Source organism: Neodiprion virginianus, chromosome 3 (genome assembly GCF_021901495.1).
Source record: "Neodiprion virginianus isolate iyNeoVirg1 chromosome 3, iyNeoVirg1.1, whole genome shotgun sequence".
Lineage (NCBI taxonomy): Eukaryota > Metazoa > Arthropoda > Insecta > Hymenoptera > Diprionidae > Neodiprion > Neodiprion virginianus.
The window spans coordinates 32,110,466-32,134,860 of record NC_060879.1 but is presented as its reverse complement, the minus strand read 5'-3'; the positions used below and the strand labels follow the sequence as shown (position 1 = coordinate 32,134,860).

At 37.5% G+C, this 24,395-nt stretch overlaps 2 protein-coding genes across 11 annotated transcripts in view; one reads left to right on the top strand and one right to left on the bottom strand.

The window, feature by feature from the left end:
- The window catches only part of LOC124301284 (protein FAM102B), a 51,918-nt gene that overhangs the window by 8,569 nt on the left and 18,954 nt on the right, over positions 1-24,395 (bottom strand). For 7 of the 9 annotated variants that reach the window (XM_046756149.1, XM_046756150.1, XM_046756152.1 and 4 more), the window contains 3 exons: positions 1,183-1,303; positions 752-942; positions 438-643 (listed from right to left, as the gene is read on the bottom strand). In XM_046756149.1, the coding sequence (XP_046612105.1) occupies positions 438-643; positions 752-942; positions 1,183-1,303 (518 nt within the window). Of the gene's footprint in view, positions 1-437; positions 644-751; positions 943-1,182; positions 1,304-9,770; positions 9,881-24,395 lie in introns of those variants that run through there. The other 2 variants (XM_046756154.1, XM_046756153.1) reach the window with 2 other exon arrangements.
- The window catches only part of LOC124301282 (rab GTPase-activating protein 1), a 40,061-nt gene continuing 34,996 nt past the window's right edge, over positions 19,331-24,395 (top strand). Inside the window, exon 1 of one of the 2 annotated variants that reach the window (XM_046756145.1) lies at positions 19,331-19,622. In XM_046756145.1, the coding sequence (XP_046612101.1) occupies positions 19,566-19,622 (57 nt within the window). In that variant the 5' untranslated portion in view covers positions 19,331-19,565. The remainder of the gene's footprint in view (positions 19,623-24,395) is intronic. The other variant, XM_046756143.1, reaches the window with a different exon arrangement.

Here is a 24,395-nt window from a genome sequence, read left to right as displayed (position 1 = left end):
AATAACAACGAAAGCCATGTAAATGCAAAGAAACGTCAAAATTCTTTCATAAATGTGATAACGTTTGTTGTCAATTTTTTTTCTCCTTCTTCTTCTTCTGCAGCAAATACGTATTCAGAGACAGGTTAACCGAGCGACTTGTATTCTTTTTAACAATGATGTTTCCAAGAAGATAACAGTTACAAGGTCGCTCATCTGTAAAACACCTTGAGTTAGAAAGATAACGCATCACATTCGTATATGTAAGGTGTTATTCTTCAAGGCCATTTTCGTATCTTGAGATTTGTACAACGAGGCGGGGATAATCACAGCTTTCGGTACGCCGCAAAAATTTCGACAAAAGGAAAAAAAAAAAGGAAGAAGGTACGAAGGTATAGAACATTCCGTCCATGGCTTTGCGCGTATGTTAAAATTAACAAAGCTGAAATCTAAGTTACCAGAAGAGAACAGAGGTGCTCTTTTCTTCGGAAGACTGCCAAATCCACTACTTGCGCTAGCTATGCTACCTGCTAAGGATCCACTGGAGACGTAATCTTCTCGGCTGCCACATCTTTCCGGTCCGCTACCTTCGTCGGCACCGACTCCCGGTATACCAGGAACACCCGGCACTGCCAATTGTGTTTGCTTTAACGAAGGTGAGGGTCTGCGAAAAAAAATCAATCGGGTCATTTACCAAGTACATGCTTAACATCGTCATATTGTAATACGGTTCCAGTTTTCAAGAGATAACAAAAAAGTAAGGTACACTCACACTTTGAATAAAATATCGCCCGACAACATATTCATCCGGATCGCTACCCTAAGCATAGAGTTGTCTTGTCTGTGTCTAGCGTCGTAGCCTTCCAGTAAACATCTTCGTCTCGACTGACCGGCACCAGCAAACTCCGCAAGATTCAAGTCCGTGAAGCCCAGCTTCTGGAAGGACCTGCCCCCTTTCAGCTCCTGGAGATGATGAAATTACAGTTTTTTCAAGCAGCAAGATCGTTGAACCGAGATCAACCGTAAGATTGGAAAATACTTTGACGCAAGTATAATCTGATACAGTGTTTCAAATTTAAAATGAGATAATCATGTGTTTTTAGTTCATCCCCGATAGCCGAATATACAATCATTAATCTTGCTCAAGGTAATCACTTCAATCTACATGTATTTATAGAAAAATCTGGCACTCGGATTTCTTACCTTTCTCACTGATATCCTCAGAATGCAAGGGTCAAGAATACCCGTCGAAGCATTTGCGCTCATTTTGCAGAGAAATTCGAACCTCGCGTTCCATCTTACTGTGTGCTCTTGGACCTCCTCCCTGCAACAGAGAAGAATAACAGAAATTCAATAAAAGTTTTCTGTAACGACGTTTTCATACAACGATGAAAAAGCGGTAGCAAGTCGCTAAAAAAAAAAAAAAAAATTACTATACCGTAAACACCAACACTTGTAAAACTATAACAATACCCTTTTGCCCACTGAAACTTCTCCGTTGTACTTATGAGATGTGAAAAACAAACATGAGAGAAAAAAAAATAAGGAAGAAATGAAAGAAAGGGAAAATAATTACTCGATTAACAAAAAACCTCGCTTCGGATTTTATCTTCAATTATCGAGTCAAATAAACGTCTTGATAATGCACGATGAATCATCATCCGAGAAGTGATAATATATATTAGAGATACCTGATAACGAAGTTGTCACGTGAAATGCTTTGCAAATTAGAGTAAATAAAGTTTCACAAAAAGATTGTACACAACAAACCGACGGATGGTTCGTAAAAAAACCACGTATGCTATTCTTATCAGAAAATACATTCCCCTAAAACCTATAAATTCACAACACGCTTGCAGCCCTGAAATCTTTCTCACCTCTTCCACTCAAATCCCTTGGCAATATATTCCACAAGCTGGTATGTTCTGACTTCTTATATCCACACAGTTTTATTTGAACTCCAGTCACTAAGTTCGAAAGAGAACTGAAGTTTTCAAGTGTGTATGAAAAACAAACACGGCATGGATGCAAAATCTCTCTCTCTCTCTCTCTCTATATCTATCTATATATGTATATATCCAATGTCACCGATGCAAATGTATTATTCAATGCAATATCGATTTGTCCGACAGTCTAAATATGCGATTCTTGTACATTCATACCAAGTATTATACGTATGTTATATAATGAATGTATGCGATTAAGCGATAAATATATGTACGATAAAATGGATGTTTTATTATTTCGTGATTAGAGCAAATTGTATTTTCTGTCATTTAAAATATCGTCAATTCTTATCAATACGTTATATCTAATACAAGGACCTCACCGAAACTAAACGCATCACGGCAAGAGAAGAGAAACAAATTTTTTGTCACTATAAAAGAAGATCCTGTAAGCTTGTTAAACGAATACTTTATATTACGTCCAATATACAAGAAAGTAACAATTTTTCAAAGAATTGAAACGAGCCGCCAGACAGGGGCATTTTCATTCAAAGACTTTTCATCATATAACGTGTAGCGGCAGAAAATAATAAATTACACACTGATTATTCTAGCGAGACTTAGCAGTGAGTTGTACCAAGCAGCAGTAGGGAGTCTCTTTCAACTTTTTACCTCGAGTTTACAAGTTTAAAGGGTAAGTACCGAGGCGTTCGTTGTACGAAAAGTTCAAGATAAGCATTCAAGTACCGACATCTTTTTTTCCGAATGAAGAACTTTTGCAATCAGAGTTTTCTTTGTGTTCTTTTTTCCCCCTGAATAACTTCACACACCATCTACTCCCAAACAAGAATCATGTACTATAAAATACGCGGGTGTTCAACAACAGTTCATATAGTTTTCTCGGGTATTCATTTTATAATTAAGGTTTCATCTGTGCAATTTGCTCACTTATTGGGTTATTTTATTTCCTTGAATGTACGTACTGACCTGAATAATATCAGCAGCTCTATGTTAGAAAAACTGACCACCGTGATCTGCAACACGATAAATGTGTCCTTCGCATCTCAATCGGATTTCCTAATCAAGATTTAACGAACGAACTCGACACTTTTTGCTCGAAACAGAATGAGGATTCATTAGGTTGTTTTTGGCTGTTTTCTTTTTTTAACACGAGGCTCGGTAGCATTGGGACCGTTCTTAACTGCTTTCATTCGAAAAAAAATATGTCGACATTAAAGTGTATAGTAACAATCAATTCTAGCGTTTTTTCCTGCAAAATTGCTCAAAATTTGGCCAACAACAGAGCAATATCAAAACAAAGTTGTATGACATACAGAAAAAAACGAGGATAAAACGCGAGCGTCCGATCAAGACACGCGACTAACGCTTCAAGAGTACCTATGATTATTTATTCTGTACCTTAGGGTCTATTTCTTTTGATGTAATGAAGTTAAATATATATTAGATATATATTATATATTAAATATTATTATATATATTATATATATAGTATACGCTGAATACGTTGAATGAAACACCGCCATGCAGTAGGAAGTTGCGCGTATTTCCGAAACCGCGTAGAAAATAAATCTATATAAATGTAATTGGACTTGGGCGTTACGCACCAATTGCGTGTTAAACGGACATTTAAGAAATCAGATACTATTCGTTGTCTGTTTCGTGAATTAACATTCAGGAAAGATTGTGTGACACGCAAATACCGACTTCCACCGTTGCGTATGTATACCGCGTGCACGAAACACCTATCAATATATTCCAGAAACAAGAGACAACATTTACATCGAAGATAGAAAATAAACGAAAATGACACCGATGCGAAAAGAAAACAGTCCTCCGATCGATGAAACACGTCATGATAATACATACCATATACTTATTGTTAACGATGACGGCCAACCAATGCAAGAGTCCCGTTATTTTATTCAAATCTAGTATTCGGATTTGCATATGACATTGTTGGCTTCGAAGAACCACAACGTAATTCGTGCCCAGAGACAAAGCGGTCGTAATTAATCGAGGTTACGTAGAGAACGCTGATATAACAGCGTGTCAGGCATTATCGAAATAAAGGGGAAAGTAATACATGAAAAATAAAGTAAAACATAGAATCGTATTTAATCTGGAGCATCTGGCCTGCTGCAGCAGTCAGTTAACAAAGCCGAGTAATTATGTACTCGTCACGGAAAACGGCCTGTGTTCTACTATTATATTATATATATATAATATAAACACGCGATGAATAATGATTTTTCTTGCCTCGATAAGAAGACGTTACAATAATCGACAGCTTGGTTGAACACATGATGCTTATGCATGAATATACGCGAAACGCATGAGCACGCGGAATCGGTGCAACAGTTATTTAGAGAATACCTTATATAATAATATATTAATTCAGTGACAGATTTATAAATATATAGGTGGTGTAGTATATTGATTTATGCGTTCAGCAGAAGAAGAAAAGTTGGAACCGTCCGACTTGTAGGCAAAAAATTATACAGATTCGCAAAACTAATTTTGCAGAATTTGAAAAAAAAAAGACGTATCGATCACATATTACATGAAAATTCATCATAGTATTCTAATTTTTTTCACATTCTTGTCACATTGTTATACTGTTTAATTTGTCTTATACGAAGTTTAAAAATTTGGCTAAACAATGCTGAAAATAGAGTCAAAGACCCCGAAAAATAAATGAAAACAGTAATAACTTGGGTCGTAAGATACGATGACAATGTCGGGGAGATTAACGAATAGAAAATGGTATACAAGGTCGGTATATAGATGAGAAAGAATATAATATCAGTTTATGCTAACTCGTAATCAGTGTGAGCAACCATCAACCGACTCGCGCTTCACTTATTTTTTGGGAGAATAAAGTCAATTGTAAAGTAAACAAAAATAAAAACTGTCAATTGAAATTATTTACATAATTTAGGTTGTAAAAAACCTTATCTCAATTGACTCGTACTTGGGCGAATTGATTCCAATTACAGCCGCCACTGTTTGCCTCACCTATGCATCGGAATGTCACCCCAAGTTTAATTAGCTTCTACGTTCACAACTAACAAATTGAATTCATCAGTTAACAATTGACTGACTGACTTTATCGAGTCACGAGAAGACCGGTAGATCGTAGCCGTCAATAACTCGAGGAATCTTTACAACATCAACGCTTTTACAGAAAATGAATCTTGATTTTGTGCCGTTTATATGCAGAATACATTACAAGCGTTTTAATACAGTTATACTTTATACACCGTAGCGTTAATAAGAAATTTGGGTGCAATTACGAAAGAAAGTATAACTAAGTAGTTACGCTCTCGTTTCTCTATTATTAAAAAAATTTGTTCAAGACGTAATTTCCTTGCGGAGTTCTCGCTTTAGCGCACCATAATCCGGTAAAACAAACTAATGCAATAAGAAACCCGGCATGATTAATGAATCACGTTTTTTTTTTAACGAGATTACAACCGCTCAGCACTCGAGGGCCTGAATAACTCTCCGAGGTCCCCTCGGGCACTGGATTATCCAATTAGGATTGGTTTTGAATTTTTCGATCCGTTTGTCGAGGAGCTTCATAAAATTATCTAGGAATCCGGTTTTTTCCACACTCAGCCCTGCTTCTTAATATTCAAACATAATCGTTGGTGAAAGCTAGTAAAAATACAAAGATGACACACCCACATAAATTCAAATATCGAACATTTTTGGAAGACAAAAAGAATAATACAAATTGAATACAAACGGACGAAATTTTTGCAGAATTGGCCAACTACACTTTTTGCCGCAGAGATTTTTAAAGACGTGTCTAACTCGGAGATAACGAAAATACAATTTACTTGTTTCAATTTTATTCGGCAATTGGTTTGAAACGAATGAATACGTATTGCACGATTATAAACGTCTCAAAGTGTGAAATTACTTCTCAAGTCGATTCGTCCACTTACTAAACACTATCTAGCATGCTTGTTTCGTCTCAACTTCTCACTTAATAAATCAAGAGTCTCAAACATTGTAAAGACGGAACCCCTATGTTGTAAATTCAATATAATATTCCGCCAGAACCAGACTACAGCTGACGAATGTTTATACGAGGTAAAAAATAAAAAAGAAAAAAAAAACAAAAATAAAGAAAATGTTCAATAAAAGATTAGATCCGTTAAAAGTATGGAAGATAAAACATATACGTTAGGTATAAAGTACGATTGACAAAAGAAATCGACGTGACGATGCACAGAAGAAACAGCTTAGAGCGGTTCTTGCAGCGTACAAAAGATCTGCACAGACGGATGAATGAATGATAACCACCTACACAAGTGAACTACAGTCTAGCTAGTGTCCAAGCGTCACAGAATATAAAAAGCGACGTGACAATGTTCCGAGAATTATGCTTATAAGGACGATAGCGTTTTATATAAATTCACTGTGCGTATCGATGAAAAGATTTCGACTGTTGCAACAAGTCCGAAGTGTACATGTTCGATGAATAACGATTCTTCTCATCCAATTTTCGGCGAATATTACGTAACGTGATTAGAAAAATTGAATAAAAAATTAAAAAAAAAAAATAATAATTCCAATAGATTTGGTTTGTGCAAGTAACTCGAATTATACACACAATCGGCAAAGAGTTCAGCGGCAAAATCATGCGAGAGAAGAGTTTCATTCATGATTTTCATGCTTGTCGAATTGAGAACGGAAGCGCGTGACAGTCAAGGACGCGTTTGATAACCCGCATACGTAACAAGGCGCCCCCGACAGTCGTCGACATTGATTAGTGAATATAGTATTCCGCCTTCTTCTCAACCCTTGAACAACTGCGCACTGTCCCACGTGGAAGAGTCTTCTAATTCATCAATTTCACCAGTCTGGACGGCACCCGAGATTTTCTGCTTCCATCAGAGGCAGAAAAAGTGTCCTCGAGAGTTGGGCGGAAGACCCGCGGTGATTTTTGTAGTATAAGGTAATTAGTTTGCTCCGTGATTCGGTCAATGTCCCCCCCCCCCCCCCCCCCCCATACCACCCAGCCATGGTTCATTTCAGGGGATGAAGCGAATACCGTCAGTCGCCGAAGATGGTGTATGTACAGTGGACAGCAGTGGCGAGAGGTACTTTAATTTCAAAAACATCGTTCTCCCTTTGTCTCTGAATGATTTATGCACACGCAGAAGCGAACCCTACCTACCTACCGATTTTGGATAATTGTTTATTGAAGTTCAACGAATTATCTTCGTCGTGATAATTGGCGTCTTTTTAATTATAATCGCGCGAAGAAGATCGATTTTAAGACCGAGAACTAAAGGTTGGATAAAAGTATAGTTGGTGTCTGCCCAGGTAGATCATCTAATATCCTTTAATTTGACCACCGTAAGACAGTGAAATTATCAAAATTATGCTGTAACAATCGCAATAAAAAAATTAACGATAATAATTACATCAACATGTCACCACGCATATGATTCTCTGACAATTACATATAGTTTTGATTTGACGATGAATCATTTAAAGTTATATTTGGCATAGATCACGCAAGAGCTAGAAGATAGCATATCTTGTGGAGAGAAGCCACGTGGAGGATTCTGTACTTCCGTAACCCGGTTTCATTGAGACAGAGATGAAATTTTTTCAAACGATACAAAGTACAATCTTTCAAGTACGATAGATCTGTTTAAAAAAAAAATCTTTTTTTTTATTAATTTGACGTCTATGGACGGGAGAGATTCCATAGATTTCACAAACCGACAAAGAGCTGTTTTTTTGCTCATTCTTTGACACGAAAAATATTCCGAGCGCTACCAATTTTTATACTAGAAAGTAATGCCAGTTTTTGTTTTAAACAATGTTTACACTTCTCTTTGAGCGATGCGAAGCTAACACGAAATGGTTCGTGTATAATTCAAAGCTTGATCAAACGATAACTCTCAAACTGTTATTTGTGTGGCTCTCGGTTGTGAAAATTTGGCGTCCCTCAAAAGTAGCAAATGAAACAAATACTCCAATACATTATCCATTATTGGACGGAATGCGCATGCGTGCGATACCTGTATAAACGTACAAACGCCTCGATGTGGTATTCTTGATTAGTTTGATACTTGATATTATTATTCGATATTCAAGAAGAGGTCATCAATCAACGAAATTGTATTTGTCCCAGATGAAATAAACTTTCCTGAACCAATAAAGTCGCGAGTGTCGCTAATGACTGGCTATGAAACACGAAACTTATACCAGTGGATTTCTTATCGAGGGACATTCCTCGATCCTTTCCCAAGTTTTTCCAGTCTCGTCTCAAGCTGCAGTACGGAAAGTACACGGATTGAACATCCGCTGGTGAAAATGGGCTGACAAAAATTCGTTCATCATGCGATAAGAGTCCCACAAACGCGTCACGACGCTGGTAAATATCCGCGGAAGCCAAAATATTCCTAAGCCAAGCCTCGTCAAGGTAAGCAGTGTATAAATGTCGCTGCCAACAGTCCCACGTCCACGATATTTCCCTGTCGTGTCGCCGAAGCTTAATTGAATATAGTAATCGTAAAATCTTAATTCAATATTTGGACGTGACGTGACGCGCGACGAAATTTGACATCTGCACAGAAAGCAAAACTGAAAAGATTCTACATCGACTGTTCAGTCCTACGCAAACGCATTGCTGTGAAATTAATCAATCCGACTGGGTGCAGTTCTAACGTCCGAAAGAGTATAAATGTTCGCATGGTGGAGGGTAGTTCCACAATTGCACGTGCGTCAAAGACCAGTAACAACGACTGGGCAGTGCTGTGCAAATGGATTTTCATGCAATGCTTAGCTAACATGCAATGGATTACGCGACTTCAAATCTGATCATAAAAAACCACCCCAACTTATTTTCATGCGAACCTTAATGCACGCTCACTTTTCCTCAACGAGTTAAACTCGTGGATTTGGATAAGAAAGTATAAGGTAGGATGTAAATTATTTGTCGGAAAAATGATAAAGCGAGAGAGACGGATTAATTGACCCTTGGGCAGAGTACAGCGGTGTTCCCAATCCCGGCGTGGAATGAAATACAAACCAGTAGATGTTGTGCAACATACGTGGAGCCCAGACTTGCCATCTGTCGAGGTATTTAAGACAGTATATACAACGTCTATGCACATTTCTGTAAGACAGGCGAGAGAGTCTGCAGGGTGAAAGAAGTTGGAGTTTGTGTATACGATGTAATACTTCGGCGGTGGGTAGTTGCCCATGTTTCATTACGTTATCGGTGTACCAATGTTCGCGGGATGGACGAGGTTCCGTTTGCGTGCTACGTGTACAGCTAGACGATAGAACAAAGGTGCGTGTGAAGCGTGTATAACAAGTTGAAGTACCTTTCGAGAAATCTTTACAGGCTTCAAGGGTAAACTTCGGTCGGTGTTCGGTGGGAGAAATTATCAACGTACGTATATTAGATTGCGAGGTTTCAAGTGATGCTTTCACGGTTGTCGGAATACGGACGTAACGTTCTCTGACCCAGAGAGAGGATGAAAATCATGGAAACAAGTACCGGCGTGTAATACGGATGAAAATTGGTCCAAGAATTTACAGTTTCGAAAGCTCAAAAGGGATGTAAATTGAGGACCTTGAAATTTTTCGAAGGTTGCAGAGTTCGCGAAGGTCATTCATTGACGCCACGACAACAAACTTGGCACAAGCATTGGGAGAAAGAAACGTCTCGTGGGACGTGTGAGTAAAAACATCGAAATAGAAGACAGACGACGAAGAACTAAAACCGCATCGCCTCGTCGCGTCGTCGGGTCAAGGGACAACCTTCGACCGTCCTTGTTTCGTAACACATACCTAGTCTCTGCGGAATGTGGATGAGGGTACGAGCCAAATCCTCGGAACGAAATTTTATTCCCCAAGTACGTATGCATAGTCGGTGCCGTGACAATAACGCCTGCGGATGTACACGTGCAAGCCGATCGATCGAACGACACATGTGCAATTTACACGAATGCAGGAGCAGTAAGGAACAACAATTAACAGACGCCGCCGAGACATTCACAGACGTAAGAAGAGAAACGAGTTTTACAGACGTAAAACGAAAGAAAAAAAAATTCCTCTTCTTAGATACATTCAATTCTCAATCGGTACCAACTTATACTCAACCTAGGTATAACGTTACACTTACAACTTGTCGTACGGTTTAGGTACCAGTTTTCACCGGTAACTAATTGTACGCCTTAAGACGTATGCGGTAGTGTAGCATAACGCGGTATACGAAATTATCGTGTCATATACGCAGAGGAAATAGAGCAGCGAATCGTCGAATAAGAAGAAGGACAATCGGAGTGGGGTGACATGGTTTTGAAAAAACTTCACTCGGTATGCTACAGAGAAAAGTACGAATTTTCTCTTGCGATTAGTAGGGATTCTGCAACGCTTACCATGTCTATTGATTTACCAAATTCTATATACAGTACGACCAACCGACGCAGTGAATATTTCTCAGCGATATGCGACACTAATGACGGCAAACTCGGTTTCAAATTTCAATTCTGTACGAAAAATTCAAAAACTGACCGAATATATGACATATGTAGATAGTGCACATCGTGTAGAGTTTGCTCGCGATAATCATCCCATGAATACAGATTAATTTTCGTTTGTTGTACTGCAGTGTATCTAGTGCGTCTTGCTCCGGAACTATAGGAGAACGTTGTTACACCCAAGTTCAAAGGGTGCTTCAACTAACTTATAGACCGTACATATGTAACAAAGGATCAAGAGTCGTGATCTACTTCGGATAACTCGCGGAGGAGGAACCGCGTGACGAGGTCTTCCGTTTAGAGAGTAAATAATTAAGCCTGCAGGTTTGTTCCTCAACAAACAGCCCATAGACGACGAAAGTTGGACGAACGGATAAGTCGAGTGATTAAGTTACGTTGCAAAATTAATGCTGCGGTTTGACGTCTCGACGACGTGAATTAAATTTCAAACTTTCAGGAAAGATACGGACGGGTGTGCCAAACGATTTGAAAATTAAATCACCGAGTTTAGTTGGATTGAAATATATTCAAAGCTATTCAACGACCGCGTACATAAACGCAACGCTGCGAAAACATTTCGCGGCAGCTGCAACTTAATTCCATTCTCCAATGAAATTCTATGCAGGCAACGATCGCTTCCAGCGTTCTATACGGAATTTCGAAAAGCTACATTTTCTGGGCCTGCTGGCGCGTACGGATTTCTAAAATGGCGCACGTTGTCGATTGCATGTGAAATTATAAGGTGCGTGTGTGTGTGTGTGCGTACGTGCATACATAAGGTATCGGCGAGAGATGGAGAGCAAAGCATGGCGTGGCGTGGCGTGATGTGGCGCCAGATATTACATGAAACCGTAGGGGGGCACGATGGCTGGATCGTCGATTCGTTCTTACGGTATGACAGAGCCTGCGGCAAGGCTGCCTTCAAGGTTCTTTGCTTCATTTTAACCAACCAAGTTTTGTAACGTTTGGTATACGGATAATTAAAATTCCATCGAATATAGAACCGGGCCGAAAGCTGCACCCGCGCTAACGCACGCGAGCGAATCTCTGCGGCGATGTTATAACTGTGCCAACACTTTCTAAAGAAAAGAAAAAAAAAAGTTTAAAGAAAAAAGCTTCGCTCCATGATTGATCGGTAAAACTATAACTGCATCAATTTTTGAACGTGTAATACACGCGCGGTTATATATATACTGCTCATATATATATATACATAGGGAAAACCTTTAGACCAGCGGTAAAGTATAGACTAGTTCATTAGTAGTCAACGAGTAGTCCGTAATTTTACGCGACGAATGGATAGACCGATATAGACCTGTTTTATGTAACGTTAAATTCTTCAGCTCGCGTTATTATACGAAAAAAATATACAGAAGTACAAGGTGATTTCTTGTCTCTGCAAGCGTGGGCTCCAAGCATACGCTTCTTTATTGCGATATATGAGAACAATACTGCAGTTAACAGCGAATAGCTGCAACGTCTTTCGTGAAAATTACACTTGGCCGTCGTTCGATATTCGACCATCCGTATAATTGTTACGTGTACGTCTAGCTTAAATACTGCACACCTGGCTACGGTAGCGAAAAAAAAAACTGCCGTCTCGGTTTTTTTTTTTACAAACTTGATGCTTCATCCAAATTCCTGCGACAGGTTTGAACCCAGTCTTCCATATTCGCGCGTGAAGAACTTTCAAAATTTGAAATTCTACAACGACATACGGAACGAGCCTCATTTTCATTCGGAGATGGCATGATTATGGAATTTGATGCAAGATATTAATGTTAGGTATATCTAGTGTATAGTATAACACTAACAGCAGAATCTCCACATATCTTTGCATAGGTACGCCGTAAACAACGCACATTTTTAATTTTTATCCTTATTTAGGTTTGAAATATTATTAACCAAAACACGACGTTTCTCACCCTGCGTCATTATACATAATTATAATATGTACGTATATTATTCTCTGGTGTATAATAATTCGCGAAACGCGTACACAACACGGACAACTCTTTTACGAATTGTTATGACAATGAGATGGGCAGAGAATATATTCTACATGTGGGCGTTCAGTGGATGACGAGAGTGTATCGATTTGACGGCAGTCGCTTACAAGGTACGATACGCCATTCATTATTTCCATCCATTCGATCCTGACTTACATGCATCGGATAATGTTTGTTTGTCAAAATAACTATTACCATTACAGCCCGCTTCTCCGTTTCGCGTGCGACTTAGATATAATATATATATATATATATATATAATACGTGGGTATGTACGTACTAGCTGGCTATGCCGATAAATGTAGGTAAATATAACGAGAGGCGCTGTGCAAACATAATTAATCTATATTTAGACGGTTAAGCATGATGTCCGGGCAGGTAAGAAGTAAGTAGAGTTTCTAGGTATGACACACGTTACGCGATGCTAAACATTTTCATTGCTTGTGCATGTTTGTTGTTTGCATTATCCTCGCGGCGAATAACTTGAGGATATACAATATTGTGCAGCAGCGAGCACTGTAAGAGGCGATAATATGCGAACGAATGAATCTTGTGACGTTTGATCCGTCGACGGAAAACAAGATATGTTCATGCTACGTAAGAAACGATTAATTATGAGCGAACGATCGGCCGCATCGAGGAAACGTGCGTGCGTTGGCAAAATAAAAAAAAAAATAAAAAAATAAAATAAAAACGTTATTAAGAAACTGCAGCGAAGAAAAAGAAAAGGTTGCGTAGAATTAAAATACTCGTTATCCGTATGTACAATAAAAAGGATAATTACCGCATTACGTGGTAAAAATTTCCAATATTACATACGTCAATAAAATAATGCATAAACGAGACAGTCTTACCCATTACTGTTCGACTCGTCGTGCTAATCCTCGCACGAGTCATAAAACAGTAAGGAAGCACATATAAGCATGTGGTATAGGTATAATTCCGTATAAAGCAATAATCGTTTGATTGCGTATGCAGGCTCGAATCAAATTGCACACGATCAATTGTGTAACTAAATTGATTTGAGTTACAATCGAGTTGACGTAACAATATAGAGAAAATCGAAACCGTTCACCTTACAGGCGTTTAATTTAATCATTCGCCGAAGACGCGTGTTTTCAAATTAATAATGAATAAGAAAGACAAAACTTTTTTACAAATCCTCCAATCCTGTCGAATGATTGCCTTCGACGCACGATTACTTCCATATAGTCTTACAGTTCGTCACAGAAATCGCGACAATTGTGAAAGGGAAACGCGGAAGTTAATATCCTGGATGAAAGGCTATAACGTATCCGTATCGGCAATTCCGTTTCCGGCATAGTACGGTCAACCTGTGGCTGGAATATCTTCAATTAAAGATCCCTCGACCAATAAGAATCAAGCGGCACAACGTTGCATTAGGTCTACGTCTACGTGCAGTGTCGCATAATCTGCATTCTGTATACGTTTGAAGCGATGATCGATGCTACGTGCAACGATTGTAATCGTAAATTGCACCGTTGCTCTGTTTCGTGAACTGCGGAAAAACCCTCGACGAATTGACGTCTGAGATAAAATTATAGAAACGATAAATACTACTGGACGTAAAAAGACAGAAAATTAGCTAAGTAAAATTGTATCATTTCGACTCAGCAATTCACCGAATGTACGACTTACTTCTCACCTCTTTTCCTCAATATAACGACAAGCTGTATCATAAATTGTATGCACATCGTTCCGACCATGAAACTTGCGACAACAAGCTTCCTGTCGATTTATCGCTCGCCCTAATTACAGAACCCGGCAAAATTTCTTCTTTGTATGGTGGCGATGACGAAATATAAAGATTTTTATTTCTTTTTTTTTTTTGTTCGTAGAACTGTATCGGCGGCAAGATAGGTGGCCGTAAGATATTTGGAATTGCGTCTTCACTCTGGTCTTGATTGCGTTATCGAGGAGTCGATCCTTTCGACCGATTGGGAGACGAAGAAAGAACGAAAGGAAGGAAAAAAAATCTTCCTCAGGTAGAAATAGACGCGTAGTGCGTGTGGAGACGAGGTTTGAAGGGAAAAATACTCAGCGACGATAAATCTGTGGTCACGTAATATACATATATATATACACAAGACGAGGAATCTAAAAATCGAATTGTCTAACGAAGGCAATTCTCATCATTGCAAATCCCTTTCCCTTCCTCTTTCCTTTCCTGCAACATATTGTGTGGGTATAGTAAGCATTACGACGCGCAAAAAATTGTCGGTGAAAAAAGAAATATATTCGTATTCATTCTGACGATTCTATAGTTGGGATTTCCAATACTTTCTATACATTTTGAATAAAATTCCCGTATTTTCCCGGTTATTTTTTTCAAACATCCTGTGTATTCGTATATAATGATGTGTATGGCGTTTCTGCGTTATCATAATATAATCAACATTGAACACCGTCATATTCGAGGATGTGTAGAACTGATGAATTCGGGTTGAGTAAAAAATGTAGAGAAACTAGAAAATAAAAGGGTGACAATGTCGAATTTTCAAATATGCGAAAATGTATTGCATAGAATTTCAAAGTCTAGAAAGCCGAAGTACAGAAAAAATTAAAGGTAAAGTATAGAAAATCAGAACAATATATAGAACCGTCAAAATGCCGATGTATTCTTATTCGTTGTGACAATTTTATACTACAGCTCTCTATACTCGTAATTTTTCTACATTTTGACTTTTCTATGTTTCGACTTTCTGTGAATTTTGAAGATTCTAAAATTGCACCGATATTCCAAAATATACTTTTTTCCCTGGTTTATCAAGAATTTCCTGATGCTAGACATCCTGTTCAACTTTTTGCATACAGACATTTCTATACGTCACATTCACATGTTTTGAAATTCTTTCAATTAGATTTTCCTTCCGCACTCCATGATATTTTGACCCTACATTGTGTGGCCGTTCTTGTCGATTCTCATTAAAAAAAAAAAAAAAGACATTTCAATCGCTGCGTATCTGAGGCACTTTTCTATATAACGTATAACCTTTAGGTAAAAAAAATCCGATTCTATAGACATAGGTATATAATACTTCAGTTTCATTCACCTAGATTGTGTAAGAATGGACAGTGAAGCCTCAGGAAAATCCCGAGGCAAGTAAAAGCTTGACAAAAGCTCGGCGGTACGATGGCGAAATGCCAACTCGAACAAACTTCAGTATACATATATATATATATATATATATATATATATATATATATATATATATATATATATATATATATATATATATATATATATATATATATATATATATATATATATATATACACACACACACATTCGTGCAAGTGCATCGTACTTCGTTCGGTTAAACAGCGTGGCCATATTTGTTCGGTGTGTAAATTACACACACTGTCTTTTTCACCGTAAAATATATCTTCCGAAATAGTCGAACGGAATTTCGGAAATCGAGTCGCTATTTAAGATCCTTGGCCTATATATGCAAATAAGCAGATATGTACATCTGCCACCCTCGCTTATCTGCGCACATAAACGCGTGGGTGCGATTGTACTTGACGCGATTGAGCCAATGCAAATCGGTTTTTTTTTCTTCTTCGTTTTCTTCCGCATGAGAGAAAAATAACCTATGCAGTGAAATTAATCAACTCTATATCTGCAACGAGTAAAATAATCATTAATATGATACAACGAGCTCGACTTGAACGGACGATTTATAGTAGGAGTCAATTTTTGGGATGGTTTAAAAATACTTGGTCGTGTATCGAAGCGGAAATCCGCAGCTTTCAAACCCGTTTCGATTCACTTTGTTACGTCCATTACTCCAGTCACCATAAAACCTTGAATCAAAAGATCATTTTCCATTTCTTTTAACCTTATTGGCGACCCCCCTTAAATCCCCCGGAACCGAGAGAAAAGATTAGATCGAAGATTGAAAATGCCGAGGCGACAGGAAAACCTGGTCTCTTCGCCTACATGGGCATTTGTAAACTAACATACATAAATATGTATATTCGGAAGAATCCACCCTTCTGCAAAGAGAGCCGATAAGCAATTCTTTGGGGATGAACGAGTCTCGCGGCCGCCTTGCTCAAGTCCTATAGCGTCGTATAGATAACCGTATAACTCAGGTGTTATCTTTCACCAATCTTTTTCCATGCAGAGCAAATGGTCGAACCGAAGTGTGATATAAAATTTTTGTCGCTTGTAACCTCTCGACAGGCACGGTTAACCTTGGCCAAAATTCCATGGGGAAAAACATTTCGATGCTACGATTGCTGCGTCTGCGTGAAATTTCGAATCTTAATATTAAAATAAAACTTTAACCAATTTTTAGGACCTGATCGATGTGCAATAATTTTAAAATTATACACTAGTGTCGAAACTCTTGCGAGAGCGAGTCGAATATTACATGTGGAAAGTACGTAGGCAAACCGCGAGTGGCGGAGAATGATGTTAAAAAGATAGAACGGCCGATTTATAGAAGGACTATAATGTCGAATTTTCAAACACGCGAAATTATAATTCGTAGAGTTGTAAAAATGTAGAAGGTCCGAGCATAGAAAATTGAGAGAACACAGAAATTCCAGAAATATGGAAATATTAAAGATTCTACATTTTAGCATTCTATATTCTGATTAAAAATCTACAAATTAGATTTTTGGCGTCATTGAAAATTCGATACTGTTGCCCTTCTGTTTTTTCATCTTTCTAACCCCCCCCCCCCCAAACACGTTTATCCTTCGAAAGCGGATCAATTTTCATATTCAAGCCGTATACATAATCTTGTAAAATCGATAATTAGCTTATAAGGAATTAATGTTGTTGCCGCTCGTAGCGCCGCAAGCATTTTAGTGGAATAGCGATTCTTAACGAAAAATTACGGTATTTCATCATAAATATTTCAGTGTGATTCACAAGAATTGAATATATTTACGATATATGTTATGTCGGGAATAAAAACGTTACGCGATTGAAGTTAGTAAGGTTACTGTAACGATGCGTGTTCGGGAAAAATCTTTACTTCGCACCATTAGAATTGTCTGAAATTAAGTAAATCATACTGAAGCAAACATACCCATATTTTTCAAAAGCTAACTCCCTGAAAGTCATTCTAAGATTGCAAAATAATAAATTTCTTCCCGATGTTTCGTGACGTTAACGTTACTAACTTCAACTTCGTTGTTTTGCTCATGTTTGTGGCTGTTTATATTTAGTAAATTAAATTTGACTCGCCGTCGAGCGAATGTTATCAAGTTTCGTAACAGTTTCGTTCGCCATCTGGTTATTTTACACCATTCATTTCCTATCTAGCGGAGGAAAACATAATTTGAATATGTCAAGTATTTTGTTTTTTCGTTTTTTTTATCTTAAATCTTATTCCGGTTTAGAACCGGGGCAATAATTACAAGTGGAACCATGACAGAGTTATAATTTTCATTTGAATCGCCTTCGGCATGGTGTAAATATAATGTTGCGTAATACAAATTCGCATAGATCCGTGATTTATACGCGCTTCGGAGCAAAATTGTTGCATGTCTCGTGTACAGAGTTTCAAGAAAATAACAACCATATAGCATGAATAAAATCATTTCACCTGTAACACCAACCGTTCGTTTATAAATACATATAATAATATGTCCGTACATCGATATTATAAAACTGTACAAAAGCTTCTGGAATGAAAAAACGTCTCGCGCAAAATAATGCGGCGATATAGACATTGGAGATTGATTAACGATATAGTAAAACGAATGTTGCAAGGATCCGTTCGGCCTGAGAATATAGGTCACGAAATTTGCACGAAGTTTTAACGATCATGCCGCCGTCGACGCAAAGAAAACTCTAATAAAAAAAAAAAAGAAGAAACAAAAAAGAAAAAAATTAACTACCGCCTCCTGCAGACGATGAAAGCATTTTTTCCTTTACTTTTCAACTTATCTGTCTCGTTCTTTTTTTCACCCGCGCGTTATTTCTCTTGACTGATGTATATTGCAATAAAGTAGAAAAAAAAAAAAAAAAAATCAAATCGAAGAATGAAAAGACATTAATGTACCAATATCAAAATTGGTTGAATCAATTACTTTCCTCAAGTATTATTACAAACTTTCTTTGGCGCACGAGATCTGAATATTACACGCTCGACGATCCGCAAAGCTTACAACGCACAATTTACAAACACGGCGTATATAATCAACAGAGTAAAAGGCTATCGTATAAATTTTTTCAGGGATAAGCCGACAGCCGGTATCGTCGAGCCGATGACGCAGACACCTAACCCCAGAGTCTGGAACGTACGGATCATCAAAGAGCGAAGCCAGCGGAAGGGATCCAGAAAAGGATGAAATAATAATAAAATTCGATCCACGGGGGAAAAGTTGAGATGAAATATTAGACGCGCGTGAAGAGGGGGAAAAAAAAAAATAAAAAATAAAAAATAACGTCTCACGCCAGCTAACGACTATTAATGCCAGATGCCTGTATATACGTACGGAAAACAAATAACAAGGCTAAAATATCACATCGAGCCGACTTGGTAGCGATGTGCTAGTAAAAACTAATACGATATATATATATATAATAATATAATTTAATACGTATATATATATGCATATGTACGTATGAGTGGATACATGAGAGCATCGCCTGTGTGTTCGACACGTCTGTGATTATTATTATAATCACCCGGGGGAATTTATGATGAAAAATTAATTATCGAGTGAGTGACGATTACGAACACAAGAGACCACTTGCGCTGCCGAGTCATCTGTTTTATGTGTTACTTCTTTTTATTTTTGCTGTAGCGATATTAATTCAAACTGCAGGCTACCAGTAGCATGAAAAAACTGACTCGTCTCAGTAGCAGCGAAGCGATCATGTGTGTACGTACACGAACTGTAATACGCATACAACCTGCGTTACAACTAATCGTCGTGGTGACATAAAAATTCACGCCGCGTTCTTCGTGAGTCGGTTTTCACAAGATTTTTCCTTCTTACTTGTACAGCTGTGAATTAACGTGAATGCGATTAAATAAAAAAAAAAAAAAGAAAAAAAACAATTTAATAAAAGAATCAACAATTTTTTGCAAGTGTCACAAGTACAAATGTCACGTTGCAACGATGGCTATTATACCCAGTCAGCTGCAGAAATCGCTCATCATGTAAGATTATTTTTTACAATCATCAATTATGTATGTACCTATATAAGTGTTATCTTCCCTAATCAACTTAATCCAACAAAAAATCATTTCAAGATACCAAAACAGATTGATGATTTCTACTTTGTTACTCTTGGTTTATATATAAAAAAAAAAAAAATCATCTATCCGCGTTTAACAGCGAAAGAAATTATTCTCATCGTTCCTGATATTACATACAGGTGTTTAAACACTTGATAGCGAGTTTTTCTCCAACGAGAATGTTAAATAAACCGGGTAGAATAAAAAAAAATAAAATAGAACAGCACATCGACAAAGCTAATAACTTTATAAATTTAAATGCAGCATTAAAATTATCTCTCGCCTGGAAAGGCTATTAGATATTTGTAAAAAAAAAAACAATAAAAACAAAAAAAAAAAAAAACTAAAAAGCCGACATGAGCTTAATTTACTTCGTCGTATCATCCTTATCGATTCGTGAGACTTGCTCGCGTGAATCACATTAAACGCATTGTTATTTTTATGTTTATTACTACCGTTTCGCGAGTCTTCTGGTTTATGTATTTGCATATAAAATTCGCTGCGAACACGCGTGGCACAATACATAGATAATACGACACAAAGCACGTACTTACTACGCGTTGAATCGATAAAAGGCGTTAGTTTATCCTGCGTGATTTTAACACGAAATGTGGCAAAAGACGGTACAAGGGTGAGTGTGCTCGGTTAGCAATTACCCTGCACTTGTCCCTTGTACGGTCTGTACCTGTATAATATTATACCCGGTGCCTCGCCTCGCCGCGTCTACAATAACCTGGAACAACGGCTTGGTATCAAGATAGAGTTTCAAGAGGCCATAGATATCAGACATTTTGCTTACCCATAAAATCCCCTGCAGCGCGTCTTCAACGACCATGTCACAGGTATAATTACAGGCATAAACTATACAAGTTATCCTACGCTACTTAAACGTCACGTGTATCCTTGACCTTCTTTTGGCAAGTGTGCGCGGTGCATAATATTGTATTACATTATAATACGATAAGCCCCTGATAAATGTTTTTCAAAGCACGTGGTGATATGCGTATCGTAGGTTATATTATGTCTGTATGTACGTGTGTAAGAAACATCCGTTCTTGTATTTTGTCGAAAATCGCGGTGCCGCCTAAAGATGCTGTGTTTAAAAATCGTCTTTCAAACATACAAATTCAACCTTTTTTTTCTTATAGCGTTGCGTAATCCTGTATATACACTGTATACATAATAATACAAATTCCCTGCTGCCGATCTTTTCCTACGGTCTTCCAACACGCGTTCAGATTGTAAGTTCTAAATATAGAAGACTGGGTGGGGCATGTAAACGAGCGTCCGAATCTCCTTAGTTTTCTGTACCAAATAAAATCAGCAACTACGAATCCCGTAGCTGCTGTATAATGCAACTGAACAAGCGAATGAAAAAAGGCTGGATAAGTGCCTGTAACGGTAAATAAAAAGATAGAAAAAAAAAAACGTCGAAAATAGTCTGAGACGTAAAAGTGATAGAATTTTTTTATAAATGTCACTTTTTTCAATTCACGCCCCGGGCCAGCTATTACTAATGACAAAAAAAACAGAAATAAAAATTTACCGAATAATGTACGTACAATTAAAACTTTTCCGTCAATATCTACTCGTTATTTATAACCAATTATTATTAATGTACCGCAATGAACTGTCATTAGTTATAATTAATCATATGTTACACGATTTTAAATTGTATCATGTTTTCTCCACGATTTGTCTAACTTACGTTGTTTCCATTGTTTACAATTTGTTGCCGCAAGGTATAACCAGGGCATGAATAAAAATCAATTAACCAATCTCTCTCTCTCTCTTCCGCTTTTCTGCACTTTCGTCACCGATCTGTACGTTATACATAACAAGAGGGGAAAAGTCTTGCGGGTTCTTTGCGCATATAAAACAATCGAGGGTAACTTGTTAGCATCAGGGCAAATTAACTCCAAATCATTGAACAACACTAAGAGACTGGAAACACAAAGTACATTATAAATAAATTTTTACTTTTATAAAGTATAACACGTATCATGTTGCATCTAAATATAATTCACGATACGCGCACCAAATGTTTATAATCGTACAGTATGAAGTCGCTCTGCAACAATCATTGTGATTGTTGGAGTGAAAAGTTCAATTTCTTCAAATATTGAGAACAATCATTTGGTATTAGTAGAACCGAGGGTCTCGCAATGAACTCGATTTGATTCGTTCATCAGGCTCAGAAATATCGATGACAGCTGTATAAAAATTAAACAAACAAATTTTTATCTGTCAAAGTCTCTGCATCTTTTCGAATCAAAAGCTTTTATCATTTGCGTAAACTGCAGGAGAAATTTGAGTGAAGAAGTTTTTCGGAATGTCGAATAATATATTGGATTTGTTCATTTTGGTACAACAATCGATAAATTAAAAGTTTCAGAAAGCCGGAAAGCAATACGAAATAGAAAAAAAAAAACACGTAAATAACGTGACTCAATGTATAATTAATTTATCTCATTTTACAAACTCAAGTGACACGCTTGTATTTTATTAATATTCTAACAAAACGGTAACTGAGACAAAATGCCCAAGTCACAGTCTGCCCGCTAACTTCGTCTCTGGATTTAACACAAAATGCGATGTCAAGTTTGTATAAATCGCTTTTCGTAACTTGATTAATCTTTTTCTTTCTGTCTCGAACGTAGAATGTTTTTTGCAAATAGGTACAAGATATAGTGATATAATACACGCAACGGTAAAAAAGATCGCGTACAGAGAAGAACACCAATGAGCCATGGTGCAACATTGCGCATGCCTAGGTATTTATACACATGACTCTATTGGCAATGGCGCAACGATTAAATACAGAAACCGACCCTATGCTAAGAATTTCGTGTGAGTATATCTTCGTCGGAATAAATTCGAGACTTTGATGTCGATCGGATCGTAAGTTCATACACGGAAGACTGTACATATACATAGACGATATGTATAGGCGATTCGCATTTGTCATGCGGAATACGAGCGACAAATATATTCATCGTTACCCCCGTCACTCCGTCATTCAGTCGGTCGTATTCGCAGAGGTTTTTATTCTAACATTGACGTAACTTTGAGGATGTCGTTGTTGCGCTAATAGAGTCGTAAGGAAGAGAAAAAACAATACGTATCCGCAGCATGCTGCGGATGCGATCGTTACGCGCAGATTCTAGCTCTTCTGGTCAAAAATGGTAACAATGGTGCGCAGCTTCCAGCAACAAGCAACGACGATAAGGAGAAGCGAAGCCGAAGCCGTTTGCGGTATTGACACAATCGCGCTGGAATCCGCGAAGACTAAATCAGCAGCATCGCGAGCCGTCATCGCTCCAAAAAAACGCAACAGATTAATTTCTGCACTATTGTGTATGTGATTAGATTGAGACCGTGAGGAAACTTGGATAGAATTAAGCGTCATCGCCAATTACGACAAGGGCTCAAGTTCGTTCGAATGTCGCTTTAATAATCGAATTTTATTACCACTGTAAACGTGAACTGAATATATAATTGCCGTGCACGTATACGCGTAACGTGAATAAGGCACGTGTGCCGACATATTTTATTTTTTAATATCACAAACTAGGCTTGGCCGTAGGATAAAAATGGAAAAGTTAACGCATTGTGTTATTCTGTATGCGTTATGTCGATATCGAGTTTCTACAAGTCCTGCGTAAAGAAAATAATTATGAAACGTTTGATGTTGTTCATGAGAATTTGATTTATTATCGTTCGATTTATGTTACGTACGAAGCAGGTTATATTAATCGATAAATGTAGTCACGGCTAATTAAATTCTGCATAGCTAATGGCGTATGATGGATATGATAAATAATGTATGCGCGGTGCAAAATATATATAGCGTTGTTCGCCTATAGACAAAATAACTACCAGGCGAGAAAAAAAATTGGACTAAATAAAAGTTTCGCATCTCAAAAATTGCTCACGTCTCCCAAAAAATTCGCAGTTAAAGACAATTTTTTAAAAGAATAAATATAAAAATTGTGCTGAGTCGTGCTGACTTGTTTTCAAAAAGTGGTGGGCCAACTTACCACACGCCAAATAATGGCATAAAAAAAATCCGGAAAAAACACGGTTATCCGATAAGAGAGAAAATTAAATTTGTGCATAGATACTCGTCAGGAAAAATACACCGATCAATAGAATTTATACATTCAAGCCGTGGAGAAGCCGCGGCACAGAGAAGCTCTAATTTTTATTGAATTTCAAACTGAGTGATTACCGATCGATCAAATCAAGCCTAGAGTGCTTTTACGTATAAACGCAGTGTACGTTCTCATAACATTCAAGTTGGCATCGGAGTAAGTAATCATTGGCACACGAAAAAAAAAAAAATAAATAAAACAAAAAGGGAGAAATAGTAAATAACGATTAGTAACGAATAAGAACCTGTAGTTAGATTTTCTTTTCTCCCAGCACAAACTGCAAGCAGGTATAATCTGACTATCAACGCTACTCCGTTTGTTATTCGCAATGCAACTTATAATTTAAATATCTTTATTATATCGTTATTCGTGTATTCGACAAATTTCAATTCTTAAGACGAATATTTTATTACATTATATACATATATTCCTACAAGTGTATCATTTTACGTTATCGCCCGGGACAATAAATCACGACGACACTTATATTATAAGATAAACTGCGAAACGTTTCACACTAAATTCATCATTTATCGTTTTG